At 37.0% G+C, this 27,958-nt stretch overlaps 1 protein-coding gene across 6 annotated transcripts in view; it reads left to right on the top strand.

Annotated features, from left to right (window-relative positions):
* The window catches only part of ACSS3 (acyl-CoA synthetase short chain family member 3), a 106,173-nt gene that overhangs the window by 45,345 nt on the left and 32,870 nt on the right, over positions 1–27,958 (top strand). For 5 of the 6 annotated variants that reach the window (XM_053942050.1, XM_053942051.1, XM_053942048.1 and 2 more), the window contains exons 10-13: positions 9,231–9,326; positions 12,214–12,277; positions 22,664–22,745; positions 23,713–23,835. In XM_053942050.1, coding sequence (XP_053798025.1) covers positions 9,231–9,326; positions 12,214–12,277; positions 22,664–22,745; positions 23,713–23,835 — 365 coding nt within the window. The remainder of the gene's footprint in view (positions 1–9,230; positions 9,327–12,213; positions 12,278–22,663; positions 22,746–23,712; positions 23,836–27,958) is intronic. The other variant, XM_053942049.1, reaches the window with a different exon arrangement.

The raw sequence follows: 27,958 nt of genomic DNA, 5'->3' as shown, positions 1-27,958 counted from the left end.
GGCCAGGAGTGTTGTGGCTTGGAAAAAAAAAATTCTATTTTTATTTATGGAATTTATTGCAGTTTGAACATTATTAAGTCAGTAAATGTACTCTGTGCTTCTAGAAAAAAAAAAAAAAAAGACCACACATCTCTGTACTTCACATTTCTGTGAAGGTTCTCTTTTCCTCATGGCTATACTCTGCTTTTTCCCCACTGGTCAGCTCCTCCTCTGTGTTGATACAAATTCATTATTAGCTGTGCCACTGCTAGTCTGCCTCATTTGAGCTGATATTTTCTAATTTAGAATTGATAAAAAGTGTGTATTAAGCTTTTCTGTTCTGCCACCGTGTCCACCCTGAAGCTCCCTGGTTTCGCCTGCCCGGCAGAGGCACAGTCAGCAGCAGGGTACACTCCCCTGTGTCTTGAGGAGAGTCGGGGAGTGGCTAAGACATAGCGCTTCGCTGTCTGCCTTGTATGGAGGAGAGGCAATGTCTGAGGAGGTAATAAGGGAGGCGACTCAAGGCTGAGAAGACAGTCTCAGGTTTTAATCCATGCTCCGAGGATTCGGGGGAGTGAGAGGCGGAGGGACAGACAGATACATAAACCAATGGGGGAGGTTCAAGGGAGGGACCCTTGGCCCTTGTCCACTCACTCGACGCCCAAGGTGGAAGATTCTGGGAGAGTGGGATGGGGAGCCGAGTGATGGACAGGGTGCTAGGGAGGGGACAGAGGAATGACTGAGCATTTTCAGGGAGATTGGCATTGAGGGAAAGGTGGGAAAGCTCGGGGTGAAACCATTGGGAGAAAATGAGGGGTGAAGGGGCAAACCATTACAGAACTGTTACAGAGATATAAAAACACAATACAACACTGTTCCCATTTGACTTCAATTTCTCAGTGCTTATTTATCTTAATCTTTTCCAACTGCCTTTCCACATGCAGTCAGGGACAAAATTGATATGGATGAAGTATAAATGTTTTCCTCCTTAAAATTTCATTGATACAGTTTAGATGATTGAAAAGAAAAGAACTGTAAAGCAGTCTTAAGTTATGAAGTTGAGCCTGGGCAACATTTAGTGTGCACTGAATATTTAGTTTGCATTTAGGCAAATGAAGAAGATGAGAGGGCATGTTTAGGAATGGATATGTTAAAATAGAATAGTGCAGTCTCATCTCTCTGAAGGAGATGAGCTGTGACAGTGCCTCCAGTTTGTATGAGTGTGGAGATATTACAGCTTGTTTGTCTTGTCACATGGCAGCTGCTTTTTTATATTGCTCAAAGTGATGGTAGAAAGAGAGTGCATCTAAGATATTAGATCCTGATAAAGATACTTGAATTGCACAGTAGTAATTTTATCTGTCTTTTCCATCTTGTATTACTATGTATGCAATGTATTAAGATTCCCCAAAACAATTAAACAGTAAACAGTTAGCACTGAGATGTGTAATTACTTTTTAAATTTTCCATTTATCTCTTAGTATTTCATCATATATCAGTTATGATGTCACAGTAGGATGAAAATAATTTGAAATTTATTTTGTCTGAAAATATAATTTGATGCATTGCCTAACTTAATGCATCTTTAAACATGTCATCTGATATCTTCCAAATACAACCAAGAAGCTTCCTGTTCTCTAATCTTGGCTGTCATTTTGCTATAGGCAATTTATAAGATGTACATTATAATAGCATATATAATATTTGGAGTACTTACAAAATGAATACATAAGCTTCTGGTGCTTTAGTAGTGGCTTGCCAGTTAGTGATAACAAATTATTTTCTGCTTTGGTTTTAATATTTGCCATGGCCCCCAAAACCTTAACTAAACTAGTTGGACCTTCCTTGCAGTTATATATTGTATATTTATTTTGGAGATTTCATTTAAATGTGCTTTGAAATCTTCAGAAACCTTGTGTATTTATATAATACTGACCCCTGCAGTTTGTAAGTATATTCTGTGATTGAATAATTGTGAAAGTGAGCCTTGGATTAATTTTAATGGATTTGGGCATTGATTTTATTTTCAAATAAGTGAATTGAATACAGGAATAGAACTGTTATATTGGAAGTATTTGGCCTTCACAGGTGTGATATGTATTCATAGTAATGGATGCATTATGACTACAAGGGCTTTAAAGCATTTAGAAAATATTTTAAAAATTGCTGGTTTCTCTTCTGACCTTCAATTCTAAGAATAAGCATGGAAATGCAGGCACTTTCAGAAAATACATTACTTTATAAACAAAATGGATTTCTGTTTTGAGAAATGGAACTTTAGGTTTTCAAAACTTTTAGCTTATTTTGTCACCTTTTTTTTTCCTCATAAGTCCATGAATCTTAGTCACACTTTAGAAAAATAATGCTTCATTTTCTATTTATATCTCTTTTCCATGTTTTTTGAGTGAAGTTTCTACTTTACAGTTTCTACTTTACAGTTTCTTAGTAGAGAAATTAGGCAGTTAAGAAGAGCTTTTTTAAGGTTCTGTGTACAATTTAACCATGTGAGAAAGGTCAAATTCACACTTGGGTGTGAAGGATAGGTGAAAAACACTGTTGTTTTTCCATGAGGAAAAGCTAACTTCTAGAGATTTTATGTTCTGTTTTATAGAGTGCTAGTGGGATGAAAAAACTTATTTTGAAGCCACTTCAATATAACAAATTCTTCTGATCTTCTGCCAAATGAATGTAACCTAAATTGTAAGCAGCCCGATGGACAAGGTTATGCTTTAGATGTGAGAGTCTCTCTAAATAACATTTGAGCAAGAAAGTCTTGACTGAAATTCTTTCCAGTTGTTTACTGTGTATTCTTTACCCTGGCTTTATTTAAGTTTTTAAGGAATTGGAAAACTCCTCCTCAGACAAGTGTGAAAATCTTGAGTACAAATCACCAAACTTGCATAGCTCACCTAAAAGCTGATACTTCTGGAGGTTTTTGCTAAAGTAGACCCCTGCTTCTCACTTATCATATTTTATTATTCTCTATGCAGCTGATATTTATTGTGTTGATGCTGTATGTGCTTAATTCACAAGAGGAATAATTAAGAATGCAGTCAGATGGAGGAAAAATAAATTATAATTACAGTGAGTGTTTAAGAATTTTTCTGCTGCATGTCATAGTCCTCAGAAGCAAGGAGTGACATGAAATACCAAACAATGCATGAAAAAGTTTCTGAAGTTTTGCTACTAGCCAGCAAAACCTTTTATAGTTTAGGATGACAGACTGTCTTTAATCCAATGGTGTATTATGTGTGAACTGGATTTAATTTCATACTTCTTTCTGACACTTGATAAAACTGAATCACTTCAGAATTTCTTCAGAATTTACAGTTCTTCAGGTTCTTCAGTCCTTGCTGTCTTCTTGTGGCTCCTCTCACTTTTTTGTTATAATTTGCTGTAATACCATGGTAAATATATTGCTAGATAGAATTTCAGTAAATGTAAGCTCTTTCATTAAATTTTACTTCATTTCATGACAAGCTTAAATAAAATGAAGAGGAAATGAGTAAAATGGATGAGCAAGTTCAGAGTATAATTATCATAGCTCTGAAAATAATTTTCACTAGCTTTTATTCTTAGAATGTGCTAAAAATCATGGCATGGTAATATATACTAACAATGTGGGTGCAGCAGGTGCTGTGGATTTTTTTTTTTTTGTGGCAGCATCACACATCACATTGTATTGGGATTATCCAAACTGTCCTTACTGGGCCCTTTCAGTGCTCTGGGATAATTGTGGCCAGTGTCATCTCCTTGTTTTAGTGTTGATGGATAATTAGCATCAGATTGTTTGTACTTTAATACCCCGCATCAGCCATTTGTGCTTACTCTTCTTACACATTAATAATATAATGTGTCATGCACCATCCTCGTGTAGATCTCTTCCAGGGAAGCGGTGAAGAAAGCAGCTTGGCAAATTTACACAATTTACGCAAGATACTTCTGAGGCCTTGCTGAGGGTATGGCTGAGCTGTACTGTACTGAGGCTAAAGCAATTATCTGAAATTTTCTTCCAACATCAGTAAGCATAAGACTGAGCTGGTGCTTGGGCTACCAACCTGCAGCATGACTATCTAGACACAATTTGTCAGGTTTAACAGTGCTAAATCCAAGCTGTGAGTGAGGCTACTTGCATAAGACTGAGCTGGTGCTTGGGCTACCAACCTGCAGCATGACTATCTAGACACAATTTGTCAGGTTTAACAGTGCTAAATCCAAGCTGTGAGTGAGGCTACTTACTGCTACTGCAGTTAGAGACTTAGAAGCTTGCTTGGCTTTTAGCGATAAAGGACTGACTAGGAAACTGACTTTTTTTGCTCTGCGCAGTTGTTTGCTGAAGGATGAAGGAAATGAGGTATGTGCGATAACTTGATGATCTGGCCCCTGAATCTTCAGGACACTGCCTGTGCTTACTATTTCTGTGATGTATTACATTTCAGTATTATTTTAAGGACGCATCTGTGATGCAGATTTTGAGTCCTGTAATTCATCTGGTACTATGGTTTCCTGTTCCAGAATGCCCAATAGTTGTTGCCATACTAGAAAGCATTTTGCTATAAATTTATTGAATTCTTCATCCACACTTTCTGGCAGTGTGGAGAGAGCATATGGCAGGAGTCTTTTCAGAGGTACATTCTTGTAGTGTGAGTGGATTTGTAATGAGTTGCTGCCTAAGCTTTCCTGCTTTATAAACTCTCCATTTTATCTGTGCAGTCTGCTGCTCTAGTAATTCCTTTAATTCCCCACAACAAAAGTGACAGCCTTGCCAGAAGAATGGCTCAAAACAGCATAGCCACAGTGAGAATTTTGTGTATTATATTTATTGCATTCATTAATATATTAATGTATGACACTCCCTTTTCTTCTTTCCTTTTCTTGCTACATAACAACTTCCTACCTCTTTTGTATGTTTTTAGTGTCTCTCCATTGCATCCTAAGAAATTCAAAGCAGACAGCTTTACATTACCAACTTAGCACAGCCCGAGCTCAAATATTCATGCCAAAACGCAGTATGTTTTGCCTAAGTATTTCCTATCAAAAAAGCCAGTATTTCAGCAGCATGGCAGTCTACTATGTTGAAGAATATGAGACATGGTCTAGAAATTATAATATATCAGGAATATAAGTGGCACAGATTAAGTAAGTGGTAGATTTTCATCTTAAAAGTCCTGAGTTATTTCAAAACTGTTTCTTGAACTTGACTGTTGACTGTGAGTGAGAAAGAGTTTTGAGCACAAAAGCTGCTAGCTGTTGCTTTGCATAATTTGGCAGAACACAGCTTCTGCAAATCAGGCACGTGGGTAGGTGGAAGCTTTCTGATTAATAAAGTCATAGACTACCCTAATTACTCACAGGAGAGTGCACTTTTTGCTTCTGGATCAGCAGCACCTTCTTTGGCATAAGAATTGTTTTCCAAGGTGCAAATGCAAAAAAATTCGTGTATCAGACTACTCATTAGCTGTCCAATTTATACTGGATGTTTCAATAATATTGAAATAGCTTTGTGATAGTATCATTCACTTACTGGTAGAGTGGCACAAAACAAAGAAGGTCACATCTGTGATTATTGAGGATTATTTCTTTACATTAGCCCTTATCCTGAAAAGAAGAAGCATAAGGAGGGAGTTGGGACACTTGAACAGCCTTGATTTTAAGACCATCTCTCAGTAACTCTGTCTTTTCTGTCTCAATGAAGTACTTTTCATTAATGTCAGAGGTACACCGTATTGTTTTCATTATAACTCAGAGCAGATGTTAAATACATTTACCAGGCTAGTTGTGAAACATTGTTCTCCCAGTATAAAACATTGCTCTTCTAAATAGCTGTTTTATTGTCACATCTTAAGGTGTCACGCAGAAAGGAAATTGGTTTTATGATCTGGTTGTCCCTGAAAAGCCTTCCACAGCTGGAGGGCAAGCTAACTAGGTAGCTTAATGAGTGGACAGTTAATGTGCAAAAGAGACTGTAAGACAGACCTACTGTTCTGTTCCTTGCATTAAAAATATGGAAGTTCCTAAGGTCTTCAGCATTGGAAATCTTTCTAGGTACTGTGCATTAATTTCAGAAAATATTCAGCTATAAACAAATGAGTGTCAGGTAAGGGATGTCTGTTTGTATATGCAGAAACCTGATTTAAGGGATAGGTGGAATACAATGTACACTTGACAAGTGTTATCCTTCTTCAGACTGTTGCTGTTTCAACTTTTCAGACCTGAATCATGTAACCTGCACATTGATCCTGAATTGAATTGTAAAGAAACCAACCTTAATTGAAACCAAAGATTCATAAGCAACTTTATTTATTGGAAATCTATAATAGGGGGCCACACAGTATTTGTATTACTCATATCTGTTAAGGAAAATATCTCTTTTAACTAACACTTAAAATCCTGGGTTCTCCTGAACAGTGATGGTTTCCTTCCAGGAGGATTTTGAATTTAATTCTCCTTTCAACTCAGACTGTTTTCTTGGTGATAGAAAAAACTGTCCTAGAAAGAGGCTGTTGTTTCCTAATAGATTTGGGAAATTGATATTTCAATCCAGTATCCTCTTTGCAAGATACGTGTTGATTTCCCAAGAAATGTACAGCACAATGATTCATGCTGTTCTTTGACAGTACTCCTTTGTGATTCTATATTGAAAGGGAATCTTTAGCATTCAGGAATGGTTAATCTAACCTAAAGAGCAGATGCTTTTGGGATTCCATCTCTGAATTACTATATGATCCAAGTACCAAAAACCCTATATTTCTTTCCATATATATAAAAAGTCTTACTGGCCTCTGGGAACTGAATGTATGGCTTAGAGATTAGAGCACAGAGTAAATATGAAAATTATATATCCATTGATAATTGAAAAGACAATAGAAGAAAGAGCAACAGTTTTAAAGACCTTTTCAGAAAGTTTTAGAACTTGTGATTCTCCAGAATAAGTGGACTTTCATTCAGGCTTAGTCACTGTTGTCCAAAAAGCAGGTAAAAAACCAGACAAGTTAGTACAATAAAGTTTCCTTTCAAGTTTCTGTTGATTTCATTAGTATCATATACTAATGAAATTTCATTAGTATCATAAACTAATACTATATTCATTAGTATTAGTTTTATTAGTATTAGTGTACTAGTGAGTCAGGCAAACCCAAACTAATTTTCAGTAATTCTTCCTCTCCCCTTAGGGTCTTCGGATTGAGACTCTTGATGAGAAATGCTTGTCAATTCCCAGTCCACATCAATGTTACTGGTACATCAGGCTAACAGTGGTGGTGTGTTCCCTGTCTCTCAGTAGCAAACCTAATTCCTATGTTTTGGTGATAGGAGACTATTGTTCTTGCCTGATCTGCTGCAGTATGTTTTGTAGCTCTTGCTGTGCAGTATGTAAAGCAACATGTACACTGTACTTCCACTTCTTCTAACATAGTCAAAAAGGAAACTGTGTTCTACTGTCTTTTCCAATTCACTGTTCCTTCTGTTCCCAGTAAAAGAGGAAAATTCTTCAGTATAAATACTGTGAAGAAAATAAGGCTCCAAAACTGTTGAATACATTTTGTTTTTCTACAACTTCTCAGTGTGATCACAGATGGGGTATGGTAGATCATTTTGATACTGTGTCACCACTGTAACTGTAGCCTGGGTGTTCTGTGTGTTAGAAGAAAAGATTCCCCCACGACTGTGCACGGAATTTGCACTAAGTAGAGGATGGAATGGGGAAAGATTAAGAAACAACAAAGCAAACCTTTTAGCCTGTCTTTATTAGTGTGGAGGGTTGATAATTTTTATTCTGTGTACAACAGTTGTATTTAGGCCCTAGTTCAGCTGTGCTGTAAATGCTAAGCTTTCAGCTACTTACTAACACCTACTGTAAAGACACTACAAGAGTCTGTAAGTTTGTTTATGTTTTTGCTTATTTAAGTACTTGAATAGTCACATAACAACTTCTGAAGTAGAAGATGAATGCTATGGAGGTTAAAAAAATTCACAGCAAAAATTACTTTAATTTCCTGATGCAAACATACTGAAATAGGTTTGAACATACTGATTAGATATACATCTGCAGCTGGAGACAAATCTGCTTTATTTGCTGGGTGGCAGGGACTATGAATTCCAGGCCAAGTGACCTGAGACATCATCAGAGTGATAAAGTCCTCTTTTTAAAGTAGAGTCTCATCCTGTGTTCCTGCTAATATCTAAAACCACCTACACTTTGTTTTCTCTGGCTCAGAGTTACAGCAGCATTTCAAAGTAATTTCTGTAGATTGTTTCCTTAGAGGGGAAGAGTGAAGAGCAACTGGACTTTTTTCAGTCTTAGACTCTCTTTTATATGACTTGATAGTATTTATTCTTGTATGATAACAACTCTGGTAGTATAAAAATGTTACGTGAAAAGAGAGGAAGGTGAGGAGGGAAGGATTTCTAGCTGCTTAACTGTGGGGATGATTAGGAAGGTGTCAGCATTACTGGAAAGCATTGATGACAGCTTTCTGACACAAGTAGTGAAGGATCCCGTAAGGATTGGTGTGCTCCTCAGCAGGAGGAGCCACCCACATCCTGGGGGGCATCAGGTACAACATTGCCAGCTGGTCAGGGGAGGGGATTGTCTGCACTGAGGCGGCCTCACCTCGAGTGCTGGGGCAGTTTTGGGTGCCATAATATCAAAACGATAAAGCTTTGGAAAGTGTCCAAAAAATGGCTGCAAAGAGGGTGAAGGACTTTGAGGGGAAGGTGTATGAGGAGCAGCTGAGGTCAGTTGATCTGTTCAGCCTGGAGGTGACTGAGGTGAGATGTCACTCTGGCCTTCAACTTCCTCACAAGAGGAAGTGGAGGGGCAGGTACCAATCTCTTCCCTTTTGTGACCAGTGACAGAATTCAAGGGAGTGGCATGAAGCTGAGCCAAGGGAGGTTTAGGTCAGATATTAGGACAAGGCTCTTTACCCAGAGGGTGGTTGGGCAGTGGAACAGGCTCCCCAGGGCAGTGGTCACACCACCAAGCCTGACAGAGTTGAAGAAGTGTTTGGACAATGCTCTTAGGCACATGGTGTGCTTCCTGGTGGTGTCCAGGAGTTGGACTTCAATGATATCTAGAAGTCCCTTCCAACTCAGCATATTCTATGATTCTGTGAATTCTAAATCTTGTATTGTTTGTCTAGGATTTTTTAAAAAAATTTCTGATGTGCTGAGCATCATAAAACTTAAAACTAGTAAATACTGAATGGAACTAACCCCAGCCTTAACTGACTGTATGTGTGTTCTTTTAATAGAATCTGGTTCTGCAATTACAGCTTCCTGCATTGGTTTGGGGAACTCTACAACACCTCCACCCGGACAGGCAGGAAAACCAGTGCCAGGATATAATGGTAAGACTGCTAAAAATGTTACTAGGAAAGAACATTGCTTATATTCCTGAGTATGTACTCTTTAATTGTCATATCTTGTAGTAAAAGAAAATTACAGTCTTATTATTTTCCTCCTTCCTGCTTTCTTGTGTGTTATAGAATGTGATTGTGAATAAAAATTTCAGAGTAATCTTCAAGAAAATTGATCGACTACTTCTGCCTTTATTATATGAAAAGGCTAGCACATACTTTGACACATTACTCATCTATATTTCTACATGCACTTCTGCACGTCTACACAACTTGAGCAAACTGTTTTTCAGTACCTGCAGAGCATTTTTATTTCCAGCCAGGAGAAATGGTAGGCTATGGACCAGCACAAAAAGGATGAGAAATCATTGTCTGGAAGGTATTTCTAGGATTAAGAATGCAGAAGTATTTTAATACCTGGGAACCCTGATTTTAACACAATTTTAAAGAGTTACTTGAAATCTGAAAAATAATTACATTAAAGATCAAGTGGTCTTCAGAAAAGGATCTCACATCATTGGTCAGAAAGATCTAAGCTGTTATTTTGTTTTAATACATGTTAGTGGTGGTGAGCATTAAAAAAAACTTCAAAAGTTTTTAGCAGCTCTTGGTTTCGATGCTTACAGTTACGGCATGAAGATGAGCAGTAGCTTAAAAACAACATTAAAACAAAGCCATGAAGTTTCTCCAGAATTCTAATAAGTAGGAAAGGGTGAAAGAAGGTAATTGCATTACACATGTTTAGCAGATGATAGTCAGGACTAGGAAGAAATACAAGTAACAAGAATATAAAAATTTCTGATGAATATTTTGGAACATTGGGACTAGTGTAAGTAAAGATTTTCTTCAAAGAGAATGATGGAAATGTCTTTAGCATACCGTATAGAGGAAATAAAAAATGAGCACTGAAATTCACTAAAGAATTATGGGATAATTTTACTTCTTTCAGTCTTTGACCAAATATGGTCTGTAATGCAGCTATTCACAAACCAGTGATTTTTTAAAAATTACTCTATTTTGGCTGCTGTCTTGCTGTCATCCACTTCTGTTTGGTGTTGTTTTCCTGCTGTTACTAGATTTATTAGAGGAGATCCTTATGCCAGTTAGAAGGTACTGTGGTTTTAGTTTATACATACAACTCTAAATGGCTGGTAAAGACATGCTGCAATATAAAGAGGAAGTTGCAAGACCTACTTTTTTTTTTAATGTGTACAAACTCTTTCCTATTACATATTGCTAAAAAGAAACTGATTTGTTGCTGATTATTAGGGACAAAGGGAATAAAAGTTATGATATCAAAGTGTAGTGGCACAAACTGCATTTAAAAGTGAGTCAAGATACAATATTAATTTCTAGGTCTGTTGCCTTTAGTTAGACATTATACTGTGCTTTTCCCTTGATCTCCTTGAACCTTTGCAGGTAATTGGAGTGCATTTTCAGACTGAAGCCACATTTTGAAGAAACAAGTCAGTTCTTCAGTAATTCAGGAGTGAGCAGCATAGTATCTCACTTCCCCAAATGTTTCTACATTGAAATAGGTAGCTTGCAAGGAGAAGACTAAATACTGGGATTGGTACCTTGATGAAACAGATACAGTAAGCTGATTAGATTTTACTTAGTATTATGAAAATAGGAGAGAAAACACTGACAGCTACACAAGCAGGTCTTTATAAAACTGGTCTTGTGTACTTGCTTGTGTCTGTGTGCAGAGCCATTGCTTCCAGCAGGCTCTTCAGTTATTTTTAAATTACCATCATCTTTGATGGAGTAGCTTCAGCCAGAAGGAGTAAATGACAGATGTTGGTGCTCTTTGAAGGGATAGGATATGATATTACTGATATAAGTTTTAGCAGACTTTTAGTCAGAAGTCTGTCATCCACTTTTCCCAATTTTGTCTGGAACTTTGTAGTCCAGAATGTAAGATTATTTGTAGAGATTTAGATACAGCTGAACATTGCTTTCATTGCTTGGGCAGGCTTCAAAAAGCATGTAATTCTTATCAGCCCAGTCTATCAAAATCTTCCCTCTCTGTTTTTCTATGGTTTAGGTGCTTCACCTTATGTAATTTCATTATCATAGGCCAAGGTAGTATCTGTCATTCCTTTCTTATGCCCACACCTTGAGATGGAATGGATGGTTGTAGTAGCTTCATTTCCCAGATAACTGCACATAAGAGGCTATTTCAGATGATTTCCTCAGAAATCTCAGTATTAGGATATGATGCTTTCACTGAAGGTGGTGGACCCCTGTCATCCAGGGGAAAGGCTTCATTTGGGAAGTCTGGACTCTGTCCTGTACTTTGAGCATTACCCTGCTGTGCAGCTTTGGGTAGTTCAAAAGTTACTTGATCTCTTTTTGCTAGACTGCAATGAACCTTGTTAGCTGAAGAACATTTTTTGGGGACTCCTGAGAGCCTTTGAAAACCAGATATACTTATTTACTGCTAATAGTATTTCTCACCTGAACTGGGTTAGACTTCAGTCATCTTGGTTGTTATTTCTTGCTCATGTCACCCACATATTTTTTATTTATATTTGTGATGTATCTTAATGGTTCTTTGCTATGTAGAAGTTTAGATTTTCCAGTATGAAAGCTTCTTTTACTTTTTAGTTCTGTGTTTTTCCCTTTTGGGAATTTGTGCTATTTCTGCTTCCAAAGCACAAGTATTATTTAAGACTTTTTGTACTTAAGGCTGAATGTTAATAAAGTCATGAGATTATCCAGTTTGGCACTCCCAAATTACTTAATTCCTTCTGTTGCTTGGTGTATTGCCATTCTGAAGTGTGATATAAATTGATATCTATAAAGAAAGACATTTTCCTTCACCTAAAAATGCACTACTAAACTTGAGTTTCCTTCCTATATTATTTTTTTACAGTCATGATTCTGGATGAAAATAAGAAACCAGTGAAGGCAAAGACTTTGGGAAATATTGTGGTAAAGTAAGAAAAATAAATATCGTACAGTTAAAAGAAACTTCCTACATGGCTTGATCGTCTTTTGACTAAAGTTTATATAAAAATAAGAATAATTGAAGTAATGAGGATTGAAAAGTATGTCTGTCTGTCTCTGATACTGATACCAAACTCCCTGAATGGTTTATGTTCATTAATGTTGAAAAATTGCAGACAAAGTTGTGTGAATGAATGAGTTTTTCTTAGACTACAGCAAAGTTTACCATTTTCTTAACTATCAGGGTGTTGGCACAGAGTGATGCCTTCCTCTTTTAATGTATGAGCAAGATATTAAATCATTCCCTTCAGTATTTTATCTTTCCATTTAGTGAAATAGTACAGCAGTACAAATTGGCATGCTTCGGCTCACAAGTGTGATGCTGCTTCTACTTTCATGATCTCCTAATCCCAACTGATGCACCTTTTTAGAGGGAGAACATGTATTTTCTGTTCTCTATTAAAAAAAAAAGCAAGATGTTTCTCTGTGTGCTTTGCATGGAAGAGTGTTCATTTGTTCATTTTGTCCAGTACTTGGACAAAATACATGCAAGAAGGGACTCCAGGGAAAAAAAAAATCAAAAAACCCTGCAGTGCATCATGTAGGTGATTTTTAGGACCATTTACCAGACTCCTGACAGATGAGTTCCATAAACTCTAATATTCTTTTTAAAGTACACTTTTCTTGGCACATTACCTTAGATAAAAAGGCCTCTGTTTAGAAAGCCTTGTGAACATCAGTTACATTTATCTTGCCTGCTGCTTTCTCACTTTGGCCAGGACCTTTCCTTACTCCTGTAGCATTCTATGGGCTAGTGCTCTTTACAGCCCATGCCAGCTCTGTATTCTGGATGTTTTACAGGCTTTCAGGCAAATGGCATTTTCCTCAAAGAGTTTTTTTTTTCCTCAGAGAGAAACACCTGCTTTGTGATGAATGTGGTATCTGTACCCACCTTTTTTTTCAGTCACAGAAAATAACTTCAGCTCTGAACACTTTCTAACTGTGAGCAAATACAAGTCCCAAAGGAAATGTATTCATCCATTTCTTCTGTGGTAGGTTTTTGGAGAGTTGTGGTAGCTCAGAGTCTTCACTACTTGCTTAGATGAATGAAAGGAAATGCAAAGATTAGTATTAACCTTCAGTGAACTGAAAATCTGTCAAAAGCTGAAGCCTTGGGACAGATGTACCAATTTTGATGAATTTTTAACGCAGTTAGCTGAGGGTTGCAGTTGGCTGAGGCACACGAGCTGGGGGTGAGAAATAGGAGCTGCAGGCGCAGGAGCTGCAGACATGCAGCGGCAAGAGTGTGGGTAGGCTGGCGCAGAGCTTGTGTGGGAGGTGGAGCTGCTGAGGTGGGGAGACTTTTTACTCAGCTGTACCACTGATCTTATGTAACTAGACCCCTGTGGAGACTAAAGTAGTATCACATGAACTTACTGTACTGTGTGATACTGTGTGTATGTGTGTTTTTAGGATGAAGTCTATACCCTGCCTCATTCTCAGCATCTTCAGCTAACCCACCAGGACACATAGGTTTAACGCGTAGGTTTAACTCTCCCAAGTCAGCAGACTCATATTTAGGTGTAGTTTTCTTGAAACACGTATAAGGTTGTGCATTCACTCCATTGTTGAGTATGTACATTCATACCAAGCACAAGTACTTAAAATTGCTCCAACCTTTTATCAACTTTGGTTCTTAGTATCAGTAACCCAGCTCAGGGTGGAAAATTGTCTTTCAAAGCTCTCACCTCTGTAGTGCCTGAAGCCGTAGTAAAATACAGGATTGTAATCAACGGAGAGAGAAAAGGTATTTTGTAAGAAAATTGATCCTAGCTGCTTAGATATTCAGATTAGTTATTATTATTCATTATATTGTTCATGCCCAGTTATTCAACTAGGATGGAATAAATTACCTTCCAGATGTGTTCATGTCTCTCCAATGTCTGCAGGAGTGGCACAGTTGGCTTAGGGTAGGTACTTAGCCTTATCTACCAAAAGGGGAGTGGAATGAACTCCATCTTTAGCAACTCTGCCAAACAAGTTGAAAGACAGACTAACAGGTAATGTTGGAATATGTGTGCATACATTTTTGAGTTTTACTATTTTTAAGTGCCTGTCAGGAGTGATATTGCCATATTAGAAGATTCTCTTTGGGATTAATGCCTACCTCTTCTAGCCAGAATTTATCTTCCCTAATGCTGCCCCACATTTAGATGTTTTCTCAAGGGATTACAAATGTGTTAATATATTCATTTGTTGTTTCATTTGTTTTGTTTTATCTTGCTCAGCATGACTTTTGCTGTAATCAAATAAATTGATAATGAAAAGAGGTTTGTTTGTTTTTAGCAGCATATCACTCAAGAAAGTGTAATCCCACAGTATTATCATGTCTATGTTTATTGTATTGTTTATTTTATTTTTTTATTAAAGCAAGGTTTCATGAAGTCCTCCTTCAAAGAAGGCATTTCTCTCTTCAGCAGTCTTCTATATGTACAGACCCTTTAAAGTAGTGGAGATGATCCTTGTTACTAACAGTGCTTGTTTGTCAGCCCAGAACATGTCCCCCTGCAGCTGGAAGAAAATGGGGGACTCAGGATAGTTCTGACTATTATGCGGTCATACCGTTAGTAGTGAAATGTGAAAAAACACAGGGATTTGCTTCACCTGTAGCATAGGTGAGTTGAGAAATATTCTTCAGTGTTTCTTGGAGAGGAGAGTGGCCGTGCACTACTTACAACAACAGCTGTGCAGAAGTGGTAAACTGCAGTTCTTGGTTGTTTTTATCCTAGACTAACTCCTGGTAAAGACGATATGGGGCTGCTTGAGGCCTGCAGTTTTCCTAAGTACAGTATTTAAAATATCTATTATTGCAGCAGAGCTTTAAATTTTAATTTCATTCTGCAGGAGTCAAATACTCTAGAAAGGTAGTTCTTACATCTAAATACTCCAACTTGCTCCCCCAAGTATGTTCTTTACTTTTCTGCCAACTGATACTTGTTCTGGTTTTTTTTTTCCATATAACCATCATCTCTGCCCTTTGAACAGATTATTCTTGGATAAAAACTGTCATACATACTAGTTTACCTGGACACTGCAATAATATTTTTGATTTCACAAGTCTTTCAGGATAAAATAATTGAAAGCAGTGTGATAGTAGGACAAGGAAAAATAAAGTTTACTAAAGATTATGAGGATGGGCTTGTATCAATTATTTTTAAATTTATATGTATTGCTGCATCCTGGGGTTCGGGTTTAGATTAGGGGTTGTTAATTTATGTTAGATAGCCAAGTTCTGTAATCCCACAGAATTCTGTAATACCCCCCGTGTTTCCCCTCTCCACGGTTGTTTGCTCCTAGCTGCGTGCTATTGGAGCTTACCCCAGTCACTCCGGCAGACACTCCCCATCCTTGCCAGAGAGATCCCCGCCAGTCTCCCTGATGCCGCATCCCCACTAGCCCTGGGAACCAGGAACAGCCCCAGCGCCGTCTTGGTTGGTCGCTGTTGCTGGCGTCACTGCCACGGCAGCCGCCCCTATTGGACGGGAGGCTGTGGATCCTCTTGCCCCACCCCTCCATAAAATCCTACCCTGCTGGCACCCAGGCGCTATTTTCTCCCATGAGAGTGCCAGGAGCGGTTGCGTCTTTCCATCTAACTGTGCCACGTGACCAATAAACCGTTCCAGCCCAGCACAGAGTAAATGGACAAATTCCTTACTTCTTTGCCGGATCCCTAGCGCACGGTAACAGCGGCTGGCCAGCCCATGCGCCCGGGACACGGTAGCCATGTCTGGGATCCCGTGGCAGAAAACCCCGGCAGCACATGGAAGCTACGCCACAGCCGGGCTCCCAAGAGCTGCTTGCAGCTGGGGAGAACAAAAGCAAATGCCGCAATGTATTTTTTTCTGAGCTAGAATTTTTGGACATGAAAGATTCTGAGAATTTATTCTGAAGTGAAAATGATAGCAGCAGTGACTTCCATTTCCATTAGCAAGACCAGTCTGGTTTAGTGACACACTTCTGCTTGCATTGTTGTGGCCTGCCTGTAATTAATGCGCACATGAAAATACACTTGTATGTACATACTTGTATGTACTTATATATGTAATTTTGATTAGCCATAAGAATTTTCTAGGTTGTCTGTTGTTATAAGGAACATTAGCAAAGAGAAATCCCATGTAAATTCCAGTTTCCATCTTATACATTGGAAATATCACAAACCAATTATGTTTATTTTTTTGAAGCAGTCATCAGCACTGTCTCATTAGCTAGCATTATTCTTTATATTCATGTACAACAGGACTACATTTGCCTTGTGCTCATTCTTTCCAGAGAGTAGTGACTGCCAGTAAATTTTCTGCTAGACCCTAGTTACACTTCCTCCAGTGTTTATGTAGTTAATTTTGTACCATGATAGTGGAGTTTTGCAGGGTAAGTATTTACAAGTTTGCTTTAGTGATCTCCACTGCATGGAATCACATAAATATGTTCCATATCCAGCAGGAGGTGAACCAGTGTACTTATATCATACAGTGATTCTGAAATGCTTTAGTTGCATTGGTTTAATTGCATTTAAGAAAAGTGGCTGTGTGAGAGGCTCTGTAAACTACTAATGTTGTGGAATTTGTTTTTATGGACTTGGAATTAGTGAAGGAAGAGGAAGAAAAAGCAAAATGTTCTAAAATAGAATGTTTGGAATGATGACCCACTTCATTGTATTGAGTGCAATCATGCAAAACTTTATGTACAGTGCTGTAAAAACTAAAATACATTTAAAAATATTTATTCATGATAAATTTTAAATAGTCAATATTTATAAAGAAATAGTGATGATAAATTCACAGCTTTTTATGATTATACATTATAAGTTAGCCAAAGCACTAGTACATGACTGTACTTCCAAAGCAAATACCTTAGAGTGAATATCCTTTAGTAGAAGAGGTGTTATTCCAAATAGGCAACCTATTGACAGTTTTCCTATTTGTGCTAATGTGTTCAATATTTTTACAGTATTTAGTGAGCAAGTAAATGTTCAATAAAGAGCTTACTCAATATTTCTTAAAATGCGTTAAAAAGAAAGTCAGTATCTGTGGGAAAGGATGAAGCAACATGAAGCCAGGATTGTAATCATTCTAGTGCTCGATAGAATCCTAACCAAGAGACCTTAAAGGAAAGAAAAGGGAAAGAAAAAGATGTGATCTTTTGCAGCACACTGTAGTACCTTGGTATTTAATTAAAAAAACTGAAGTAAGATCTTGTAGGGCTTGATGAGTCAACGTTTGATCAATCCAACTGGAATATACCCATGGGAAAAGTCACAGCTCCCTGTGCTCTCCCACAGCCCAGGAAGAAAAGGAGGCAATAAGAATGTGTTCTTGTAAGCAAGGGCTGTACAGCTAGGTAAAGTCAAAATTTGCTAGATCTATAAGATGAAGGACCCTAGAAAGCAGTGACTTTAAAATGAGCTTTTTATGTTACAGTGGATAAACCTCTGGATACACAGAATCTTTGAGTGAAAGGTAGCTGCTAGTGTAACTGCAGGCAATATGATTCCTTGTTATTCAGTAAGGAAACTGAAGAGGAGCCAACATTACTGTCTGTGGATGTGATGTTACTACATCCATTGATGCTTTATGCTTGGTTCTTATGGCTGTTATTTCAGAGGACTATTGAGAAAGTGACTGGATTTTGGGGAAAATATGCATGAGAGTGACCTGAGTGCTAGAATCCACATGGTATGAAAACCTGTTGTATGTAATTCACCCAAGATCTGTAAAACAGTAACCTTTTCAAGGCCAGGAAAAAAAATCTCTGAGACATGGCTGTTTAATCTAGCATAAAGAAATTGGAAGCTGAAGCTAGATGCATTCGGATGACAAATAAAGCACTGTTTTAGCAGTGAAAGTATTAAGATATTGGAATAAATTCTTGAGATTATGGTAGTTTACTTTGATATTTTTAAGCCAACCTAGATACCTATTTTAACCAAAAGTCGTGGGGTTGAGGCAGGATTTAGTAGATGGCATCTTTTAGCCTGTGTTATATGGAAGGTCAGTTTAAATAAAGAACCTGTGCAAAAGATTTATCTTCCTAACAGCCTTCTACATGTTTATCAGCTTTGTCTTTTCCCTTTACAGATAAAACAATAAGTAGCTCTTCCAATGTGAGAGCAATTTTTCCAAAGACAGCTTTTCTAGCAGATCTCTGGCTGAGTAAATTTGAACTTCCATTACTTTGAAATTTTTCCAGGCACTTTCACTAGTTTTTGATGGCTTTTTCTCTTTTCCCAATAAAGAAAAATCCACACTGAGATCAACTACTTTTGTAACCCTTTTCAGGGTTACAAAACTAACTAAAGTAATATTTAGAAACACTGGTTTTAAAACACTGATGAATGTTCAAGATCCTCTACTCTTCTTCAGCTTTTTTTCTGTGTTGTTGTTCCTAGAGGCTAAAAAAGCTTCCAGATGCCTTCCAAATTTGCAGTCAAAAATTGTTATAAGAGTGATGTTTATGCACAACCCTACATAAATGCTGAGTAATAATTATAGCTGGTAGTCAAGATTATTTTGTTCCATTCAGAAGCCCAAACTCATTTAACAGTGGCTTGTATTTACTTTGACTGGCTGTAATGAATAGCCTCTGAGTATCATTGCCTACTATAAAATAAAAGAATGTCTTTTCTGAATTCCAGCAAGGTAACATCTCCAATAATTTATTATTTCATTTCAGAAATCCGGTTTTCTGTGAAAATTCTGAGTTCTTTGTCTATAATTGCTTGGTTCCATTAACAAGGAATTTTACACCATTTTGATGAGTAGCATTCTGAAAGGATGTGCTATGTGGGAGTCAGATTTCTTGGGCTAAGCTAAAGGTGGACTGTTCTTTGAAAGGCCTACCACTGTTGCATGAAAATGAACTAAATGAACTGTGAAACAATGCTTAAAAAAACAAGTAATAATTGTCATTTAAAATTCTGTACCAGAAAACAGTTACTATTAAAGTACTCCAGAGTTTTTTTGTGGTGCTGTCAAACTCATTCATCTTAGTCTCTCCAATTTATAATGAAATTACCTGCTTATCTTTGTAAAATGTAACCAGAATGAATCTTTGTTAAATGAACCCATATGTTTTAAATCATTAATTTACACAGTTTACCTTGTTTCTCTGATGCTGTTTTAAATGTATTCAACCTTTAAATGAGAAATAGGCCTGGATCTGTATTCTTGTACTTCAACAATTTTAATCTTTCTTTGACTGGAGTAAATGGAGAATAGCATAATTTGTACTGCTGTTACAGTGCTGGTAACAGACAGCTACAGAAATACAGTAATTATGTCCCAAGGGAAAACCAAGCAAAGCAACTTCTTTGTATTTTGTGAAAATGATAATGAAGGAACCTACCTACTCCTGTCTTGGCCTTCTGTGATCCTGTCCCTTGTGAAACAAAAGCAGTCATGCTTACCTATGCATTCCTGGCATTTTTAGTCGATATATCTCTTAGTAAAAATATTGCCAAAAGATCTGGCGTATCAACTCAGTTTTTAGACAAAGAGGCAACAGTTTTTAAATGCTGAGTTATTGTGGGTGTGTGTTACATTTTCTAGGGCAAAAAGACCTAAATCAAACATCTCAAAATGTTCCTTTTTTATGGAGGGGTTGATAAAAACAAGAGATATCTGTTTTCAGGTTGCTGTTATTTTTGGACAGTCTCATTTTCTCTCTTCTGGCTCCTTGCATGTAATTATGATCCAGTTCTGCTCCCTTTGGAATTTATGGCAGCATTCCCACTGGCAGCAGTGGTTTTGAGGTATATTTGGCTCTGGACATTTTAAATCTGATGTCCTGACAAAATTTCAATACACATAATTATGTTCTGGCAAGCTGAATTCTACTTTTATTAATTTGTGTTTGCACAGAACCTAGAAATTCTACTAAGTCATGATGCCAAGAATTGTATGTGCCCATTGCTCTGGAATTATTGTGCTGAAAGATTGACACATGGAAGAGGTCATTCACTTTTTGCTTAGTGGATGAATGGGGTCCTAACTGCAAGTAATCTTTCACAGAAAGCCATGGAAGCACATTTTCAGATGTTGTCTGCATTGTGTTATGATTATGTGCTGCAGAGATACCTGTAGCACTGGTAGTCACTAATTTAGCAGTCTGGTTTCCACAGACTCACAAAATATGCTCTATGGATGTGTTTATCAATACAATTTTCCTAAAAAGTACTCAACAAACAAGCAAAAAAAACCCCACCAAACTAGAACATGAGACACCCCTGGTCTCTCCATCTTAAAAAAAAACAATCCAAACAAGGACAAGAAAAGAAAATAGTGAAAGTGAGGGTTGTATTTTTGGTGATATGTTCCACACTTCTCTGTTTAGATTTTTAAACAATGACAGAAAGGAAAATACTTTTCTAATTTCAGCAATAAAACTGTTTTTTTTTTCTATTCAGTGACTAACTGCAAAGTATTGAATAGAGCTGTGGGGAAATTAAGGACTTTATCAATATGAATTGTTCTTTCTCTCCCATCACAAAGATGTTAGACTGCTAAATAAATTTAAAGTGCTAAATATGCAATGACTGAGGCTGTTAGGAATTGTTGTACTATTAGCAACCAGGTAACAGCCATAGTAACTGCCATTCTCTGGTGGCTTTTCTTGAATCTAAACGAGATTTTGTTTTCCTTTTAAATGCATGTGTACACAAACACCAGGATCAATATATTGTTTTTCTAATCTTTTTTTCAAGGCAAACACTCCATGGGTCATGTTTTTATATCACAGAGATGCTTACTAAGCCTGAAAGGCTTAAAATAGGGCAGTGAATTTCTTCCAGATGGGCAGAGGCCAACCTGCCCTCCTGAGCCCTGGGTAACTACGTGGGAAGTGTCTTGGCATTACTGGCCATACCTTAATTGTACTTTCAAGGAATGTGCTGTATGGGATGTGTTGAGCCAGAACCGTCAGAGAAAAAGCAGTAGTATTTATAGTAGTATATTCTATTATGCTAGCTGACCTGAATTAAGCTGAAAAAACTAGGATTGTAGAAAACCAGGCATTCAAATCATTACTGGATGATATGGCCTTTTCGATGTAGTTTGTACTGGTTTTAGCATAGCTAGGATTTTTTTGAAGTGTGTTTTTCTCTCTTTCTGCCTCTCTCTCTCTCTCTCTCTCTAAGTATATATATAAAAAACTATAACTATTCTTCTTGAATATGTAATGTTAGGAAATGTGCATGTCACAGAGCTGGTGGCACCTGTTCTTGTGACTGACCATCATAGACTTGTAATGACACCAGATTTGCTATGCTGCAGAGAACTGTTTCTCTGCTAGAGATGTTGTCTTCTGATGTCACAGGGGTACTGTCATAGAAAATAAAATACCTCTGGCTAGTTAGTGATGCAGGCATATGCTAGTAAAATCTGTATGGTGCATTTCTGATTTTATGTAAATAAATGTTTGTTTACATGATCATTCTATCTCTGTTATTAGGGATAAGCTGCATAAAACTTGTGTTGATATGCCTGAATGTATTATATCTCTCAGACAGTTAAAGAAATCTGTGTTTGACCCTGTCAGAGCTTTGAAGAAAGAAACAAGCACTTAGCTGTGGCTTCTGCAGCTTATCTTCTGACAGATATGTATGTGAAGTGTCCCATATTTTCTTATGCCCATATCATTGACTGAAAAACGGATATTCAAAACTCAACTAATAAAGCAAATGTATTCAAAACTCAACTAATAAAGCAATCCAGAATTTTGCAGCTATTTTAGAAGGTTCTTTTAGTGACTTGTATCAATATACTTTCACAGAAGTTCTCCAGTATTTCCAATAGTATTACGCACAGTTTAAACAGAAAAGCATTTTTACTCAGATTCTCGTGATTGAAGTCCTTTCAGTTTTATCTTTTTACATAAACTAAGATCTGTGTGTCTGATAATTCATCTGTCTATGCATGTGTGGGTGTGTATGAGAAAGAGAGACCTATAATAATGCAGTTGCCTGTATCATAGTGTGTATGCACAAATTTCAAACAGATACTTAATCCTTAGAAATGTTAAAAGCTACATGCTGTTAACATATTTATAATACAGTATATAGTGTTTACTAGACCAAATATTATTTTACTGAGGTGCTTGTATTATGTAAAAGGTAAGGTCTGGATACCGTGCAGAGCTATATACATTGATGGTAATAATACATAGTCTTTTTTATCGGTTACCATCATATTATTAAGCTGAACTGTTTTCTGATTGTGTAGACAATGATTATTTGTCTGAAAACAGAGTATGAATGGAGAGCATGAGTTGTATTTGTTATATCTGTTTTTCTTACTACTTCCTTCTGTTCTTTTCAATTTAAGGTTGCCTTTGCCTCCTGGAGCATTCTCAGGTCTTTGGGAAAATCAAGAAATATTTCAGAAGTTATATTTCCAAAAGTTTCCAGTAAGAATTATGAAATCAATTATTTAAACTTCAGAATGCTTCAGAACTGAATGATAATAGATTTAACCTGGGAAACAGTTTATCATAAGTTGTCACAATTTCATTGGAGGTTTTGATCTATGTATATATAATTAAAACCATTTCAAGATAAATCCTTTTTCACCTATAATTTCAGCTCTTGGGTATGCTGTTGTTTTTTTTAAGATCTGAAACAGAAGAAGTAAACCATAAGCTTCTGAGCCAAAAAGTCATTTCGTGTCATTTAATCTAAGATATAAACCTGCAGCCATACACTACCATACTTTCAAATACACTCCTCCTGTTGCCATGCAGCCATGCTAACTTCATATCACTCCAAAATGCTATTTGTCCACTGCACATCTGAATACATTGGAGGTTCTTTGCTGCATTAGTTATGTTTCCTTGTCAGATGAACTATCCAAGGATTGGTTTATTTCTTTCCTTGGAGAAATAGGTAGATTGGCCCTATAGAAATGCTCAAAATGGAAGATATGGCTCAATGAAAGTAAATGAGTGAATTGGTCACACAAATTATTTTTAGTGTGCAGTTGCATCATGATGACAGTTTATGTTTGGATACAGCAAACAGGAATATCTTTAGGATGAATTTGACAACCGTCACTATATTGCAGTAATTCCATTTTCCTTGTGTAGATCCAGGCAACCTCCTTCTCCAAGCTGTCAGGGATCAAAGTAAGCAGAATTGGAAAAAAGTCAGGGTTTATCTATTTTTTTTCTGTTCTTTATTAATAAAGACAACAAAACGTTTCTGTAAAGGGAGCTGCACAGGATACTATTATATAAAAATGGTGACAAATATTACAGAATTAAATCTTTCAAGCATAAATAATGTGAAACAGGTCAATTTTTTTTTTGTGTTTCCTGGTAAATTAATGAGTATTCACAGTACTCTTTCTGAATTTATTTTTCATTGTGTTGTATTTAGGGATTTTATGATACTATGGATGCTGGTTATATGGATGAAGATGGCTATCTGTATGTCCTGTCTCGAGCTGATGATGTGATCCATGTTGCTGGACACAGAATTTCTGCAGGTGCGATTGAAGAGGTTAGCATTGCCTGACAACAAAATAGAAGAGAATCAAAGATGAATAAAGCAAGCTGAGACTGAAAATCCCACATTTCATCACATCTCGAAATCTCACACAGAGAAATCTCTCATTTTTTTCCTACTTGTTTTATTTGCATTTCCATTGGCACTTTTAACCAAAATATTTCCTGTTTCAGGTTCTTCCTATTTAGATGCCTTCCAGAAACTTAACACATTTAGTCAATAATAAGCAGTTTGTACCATGGGATTGATAAGGCAGGCATAATTTGGTATTTGAAGGTGGAGTTAAGGAGCAGTGTGGTAGGGCTCCAGTAACGTATGTGGTTTAGCTCCAGTAACGTATTTATTTGGGAATACATTAGGATAGTGTAGTGTCAGTGTGACAGGTAGTTTCACCAACTACTGTAGTTACTTAGTAGGAAACTTTTTTGCCTAAACTACAATGATCAGTGTTGGCTGATTTTTTTTTTTCTTTAGAGATTAATATTCAGTGCTTTTTCTTGGTTGGAAGACTTCAGAGTTTTTTGACAGCTGTTTTGTCTCTTATTGTATGAGCAGTGCTAAATGAACAATGATAATTTCTGTTAAAAACCCTGCTGTTAATTTGAAAGTCATTAATGTAATACCCATGCAACTCAAAAAAGATGAAAATAGTGAAGTTTATAATAGTGTCTGAATTTCATATCATTGTTCACTCACCATTCTGGAGTCACTGTGATTGATTGCCAGTTACAAATTTCCCTGATGGCATATCAATTGCTTATTCAAGGAGTATAGGAAAAGGTGTGCGGGGTGTGCACAAGAAAAAAATATGCTTTTAAAAACTCTGAATTCAACTGTTCACTGAATCAAAAACTAATCTGTCAGTTGCTTTTTGGTTTATAATGTCTGTTAGTCAAGTGACTACTTTATTTTGGAGGCTAGAAAACTTTGAATAGAAGAAATTCTAATTACATAGAAGTGAGCAAGTTCACATAAACATGACTCCATCAAGGATCGGTCAGCCAGGGAGCTGAAACAGCTGCTGCTCTGACTTAGTTCTTTGGAGATATAAAGGTGCTTTCAGTCTGCTTAAACCTCTTTCCCTTAGAAGTAATTTTTTGTGTTCCCTTACTGAACCACAACAGGAATCTCATCCCCACCCCTTACTGCTATACTACTCATGGGCTGAGCTGGGCATTTTCTTTGCTTCAGCCTGGGTCTGAAGCTGCTGTAACAAATGATGAATTGACCTCATCTGCTGTATTACCTTTGGATCCATCATACTGAGCTCAGAATCTCTGTTTTTCTCCCTGCTAGTTAGGTCTTACCCCTAGAAACATAATGTTTAATCACTGTAACATTCTAGAAGCTTTTCTGTTCATCTTGTGAACAAAGCTGAAAACCAGGAGTGATGTTAATGCATGCACAAGAAATTGCTAGTTAAATGGGAAAGTGTTAAGAACACCACAATTTGCTCCTCAGTAAGATCAGTAAATACGGAATTAGAAATCCATTGAATGGCTAATTGGAAGCTGTGTAATCGACAATCACCTTGTTGAGCAGATATGTTATCTACATTTACATTTTAGCTGCATTACAAGTTTAACTAGTTTTTCCTTAGCTTTGACTAAGTGTTTTCGCTCTGTTATGTTCCACACAATTAGTTCCTTTGTCTAATGTATCTATTAATACTATTGGAGCTCCATGTTTACTGCAGTGGAGTAGATGTTACAGTTTACCTGGCTAATTAGTGAATGTTGGCCATTATGTCATCATCTTGTGAGTGAGATGTCATCATCTTGTGAGTTGATCCATCCCTCTTCTTTGGTCTATAAATCTGTGGTGTCCCTTCTTGCCCCTTCCTGAAAAAAAAAGCTTAATCAAATCTTGTCTGTCTGAGGCAACAGACTTGAAACTGAGAACTGAGGAATTTATCATGAGAAATCCCTTTCCCCTGATCACGATGTTTCTGTCCGCTGCTGCATTTGCCATCCATCCTTGTGCCTAGTGATCATACTAGGAAAACCAGTGCACTTCCCAAAGTTTTTTATTACTTTTAAACAAAATTTAAATGTCTAGTGCTCTTTCTGTTCTTCTTTTAAATTTTTTACAAGCTGGAGAATTTTAAAATTAGTATTTATTAATTACTGATTTCAGTAATTTGAAGTTAGCATTTGAAATGTCAAAGGCATGTTGATAGAACTTTGGATAGACTGAAGAAAAATGCTACAATAACTACACTATTCCAGCTAACCATAAGACTTGCAAATAAGTGACAGATTTGAATGACAAAAACAAGGTACAACAAAACAATCTGGCAACATTTAAGTCTTCACCTTAGGAGTCCTGTTGATGCCTGGTAGATAATTATGATATTTGATGGTAATGCCGTTTTGCTGTAGATATTTACAGTATATATTGCAGTATTTACAGATTTACTGAGGTTGTAGACTTAATAGTCTACTTTTCCATAATTCATTGCCTTTTTCTTTCCTGTTTTTTGGGGTTTTTTTGGTGGTTTTTTTTGGTTTTTTTTGGTTTTTTTTTTTTGTGGGTTTTTTTTTTGTTTTGTTTTGTTTGTTTGTTTGTTTTTTTGTTTTGGTTTTTTTTGGGGTTTTTTTTTGTGTTTTTTGGTGGTTTTTGTTTGTTTGTTTGTTTGTTTTTTGTTTATATATTCCTATCAGGTTTCTGTGGCCATGGTCAAGAAGTTAGAGCAGGAAAAAATGGATATTTATAGCAGGAAATTGAATGCATTGCTGAGACTCTGGCCTGTAAGTGACCAAAGTGCATTAAATCTATGTGATGCAATGAAAGCCTGTAGGGATTTGGACTTGCATAAGAATAATTCCTGTTTCATTTGTCAGTGTGGATACAATGACTTTTGGACAAAGTAGGCTGCACCTGAATTCAAATGCATTTGTGTATGTTCAACTTTTTGAAGCAGACTCTTCTGCCCTTCTAATTCTGGTATAAGCCCAGTGCACTCTTCTATATTTAGTTTGTGCACATCATATCTAATTCCTGTGAAAAATCATCCAGTTTTAAAAGCAGTGAATAAATGGTCATGCTTCTGTACTTTGATAAAGCATGCATCTACTGTCAGTTCAGTGTTTTCCATTTGTCTTTTTTCTGGCATGGGACATTTCTAGGATCATAGTTTGTGAAATGAGTATAGCTTCTGACAAAGTGTGCTAGAAACACCTTGAGCAGATTTATTTTGCAAAAAACTACTTAGTGTGTGTTGTACTGACCATGACACATGGAGTCAGTTTCTCTTTCCTGTTTTGACTAAAGCCTAAGGATGGTGAAATCTGGTTTGAAGATGAGTTATCATAGACCCTTTGAATTGTTCCTTTCCCCATCAGTGTCATAAACAGGTCATACAAGAACCTCCCTTTTTTAATTGGAGCAACAGTGTTTCAGCTTTCCATTCTTTCAGGTTTTTTTTCCTGTCTTCTCTGTACTTTTCCTGTCTTTCACATTCTCACACCACTGGTAGGAGTAGCCAATGCAAATGTGGTATTCCTACTTAATAAAAACAACCAAGAAGTGTCTTTATTCCTAAAACCTTTGATTTTGGCAACACAGTATATGAAGTTCAGTTATTAGCAAACACATAGTCCTTGTATGTACAGATAAATTAACAAGTACAATCACATTATGTGTCTTCTGTGTAGGGTCAGGTTAGATCCTCCTTATGGTCGAGTCCAGAGGACTGAAAAGTGCTGAAAGCACTGTTGACAGCAAAAAGCCCCAAGGTGAGGGGGTAAATTAAAAAGAGCCAGTTGCTTTGGAAGAGGATTCACAACTGCTGGCATCTTAAGGCCAGCTTTGTCCCAGACTTGGAGACATGTATCTTGGTATGCACTGAGACATCTTGGTGACTGTTTTCCTGGGAGTGAGTACCTCAGTTGGCTAATTGGAAGCTTACATTTTTTTTTACATAAAAAAGAGTTTGATATATTTTATCAATGTGATGTTGTGTAAACATGTAGTAGGAAGGAAGGAAGGAAGCTCTGGTTTAATTCCCTTTTTTGTCTCAGGAAGCTGAGACCTAATGTTTTCAAGAGAGTGAGCTGAATTAGGCTGGCTGCAAGCTAAGGCTGGGCATGTGTTTGGCCTTGGTTGAAACTATGCT

Source organism: Vidua chalybeata, chromosome 5 (genome assembly GCF_026979565.1).
Source record: "Vidua chalybeata isolate OUT-0048 chromosome 5, bVidCha1 merged haplotype, whole genome shotgun sequence".
Lineage (NCBI taxonomy): Eukaryota > Metazoa > Chordata > Aves > Passeriformes > Viduidae > Vidua > Vidua chalybeata.
Note: the sequence above shows the minus strand (reverse complement) of the source record. Positions and strands in the feature narration are given on the sequence as shown.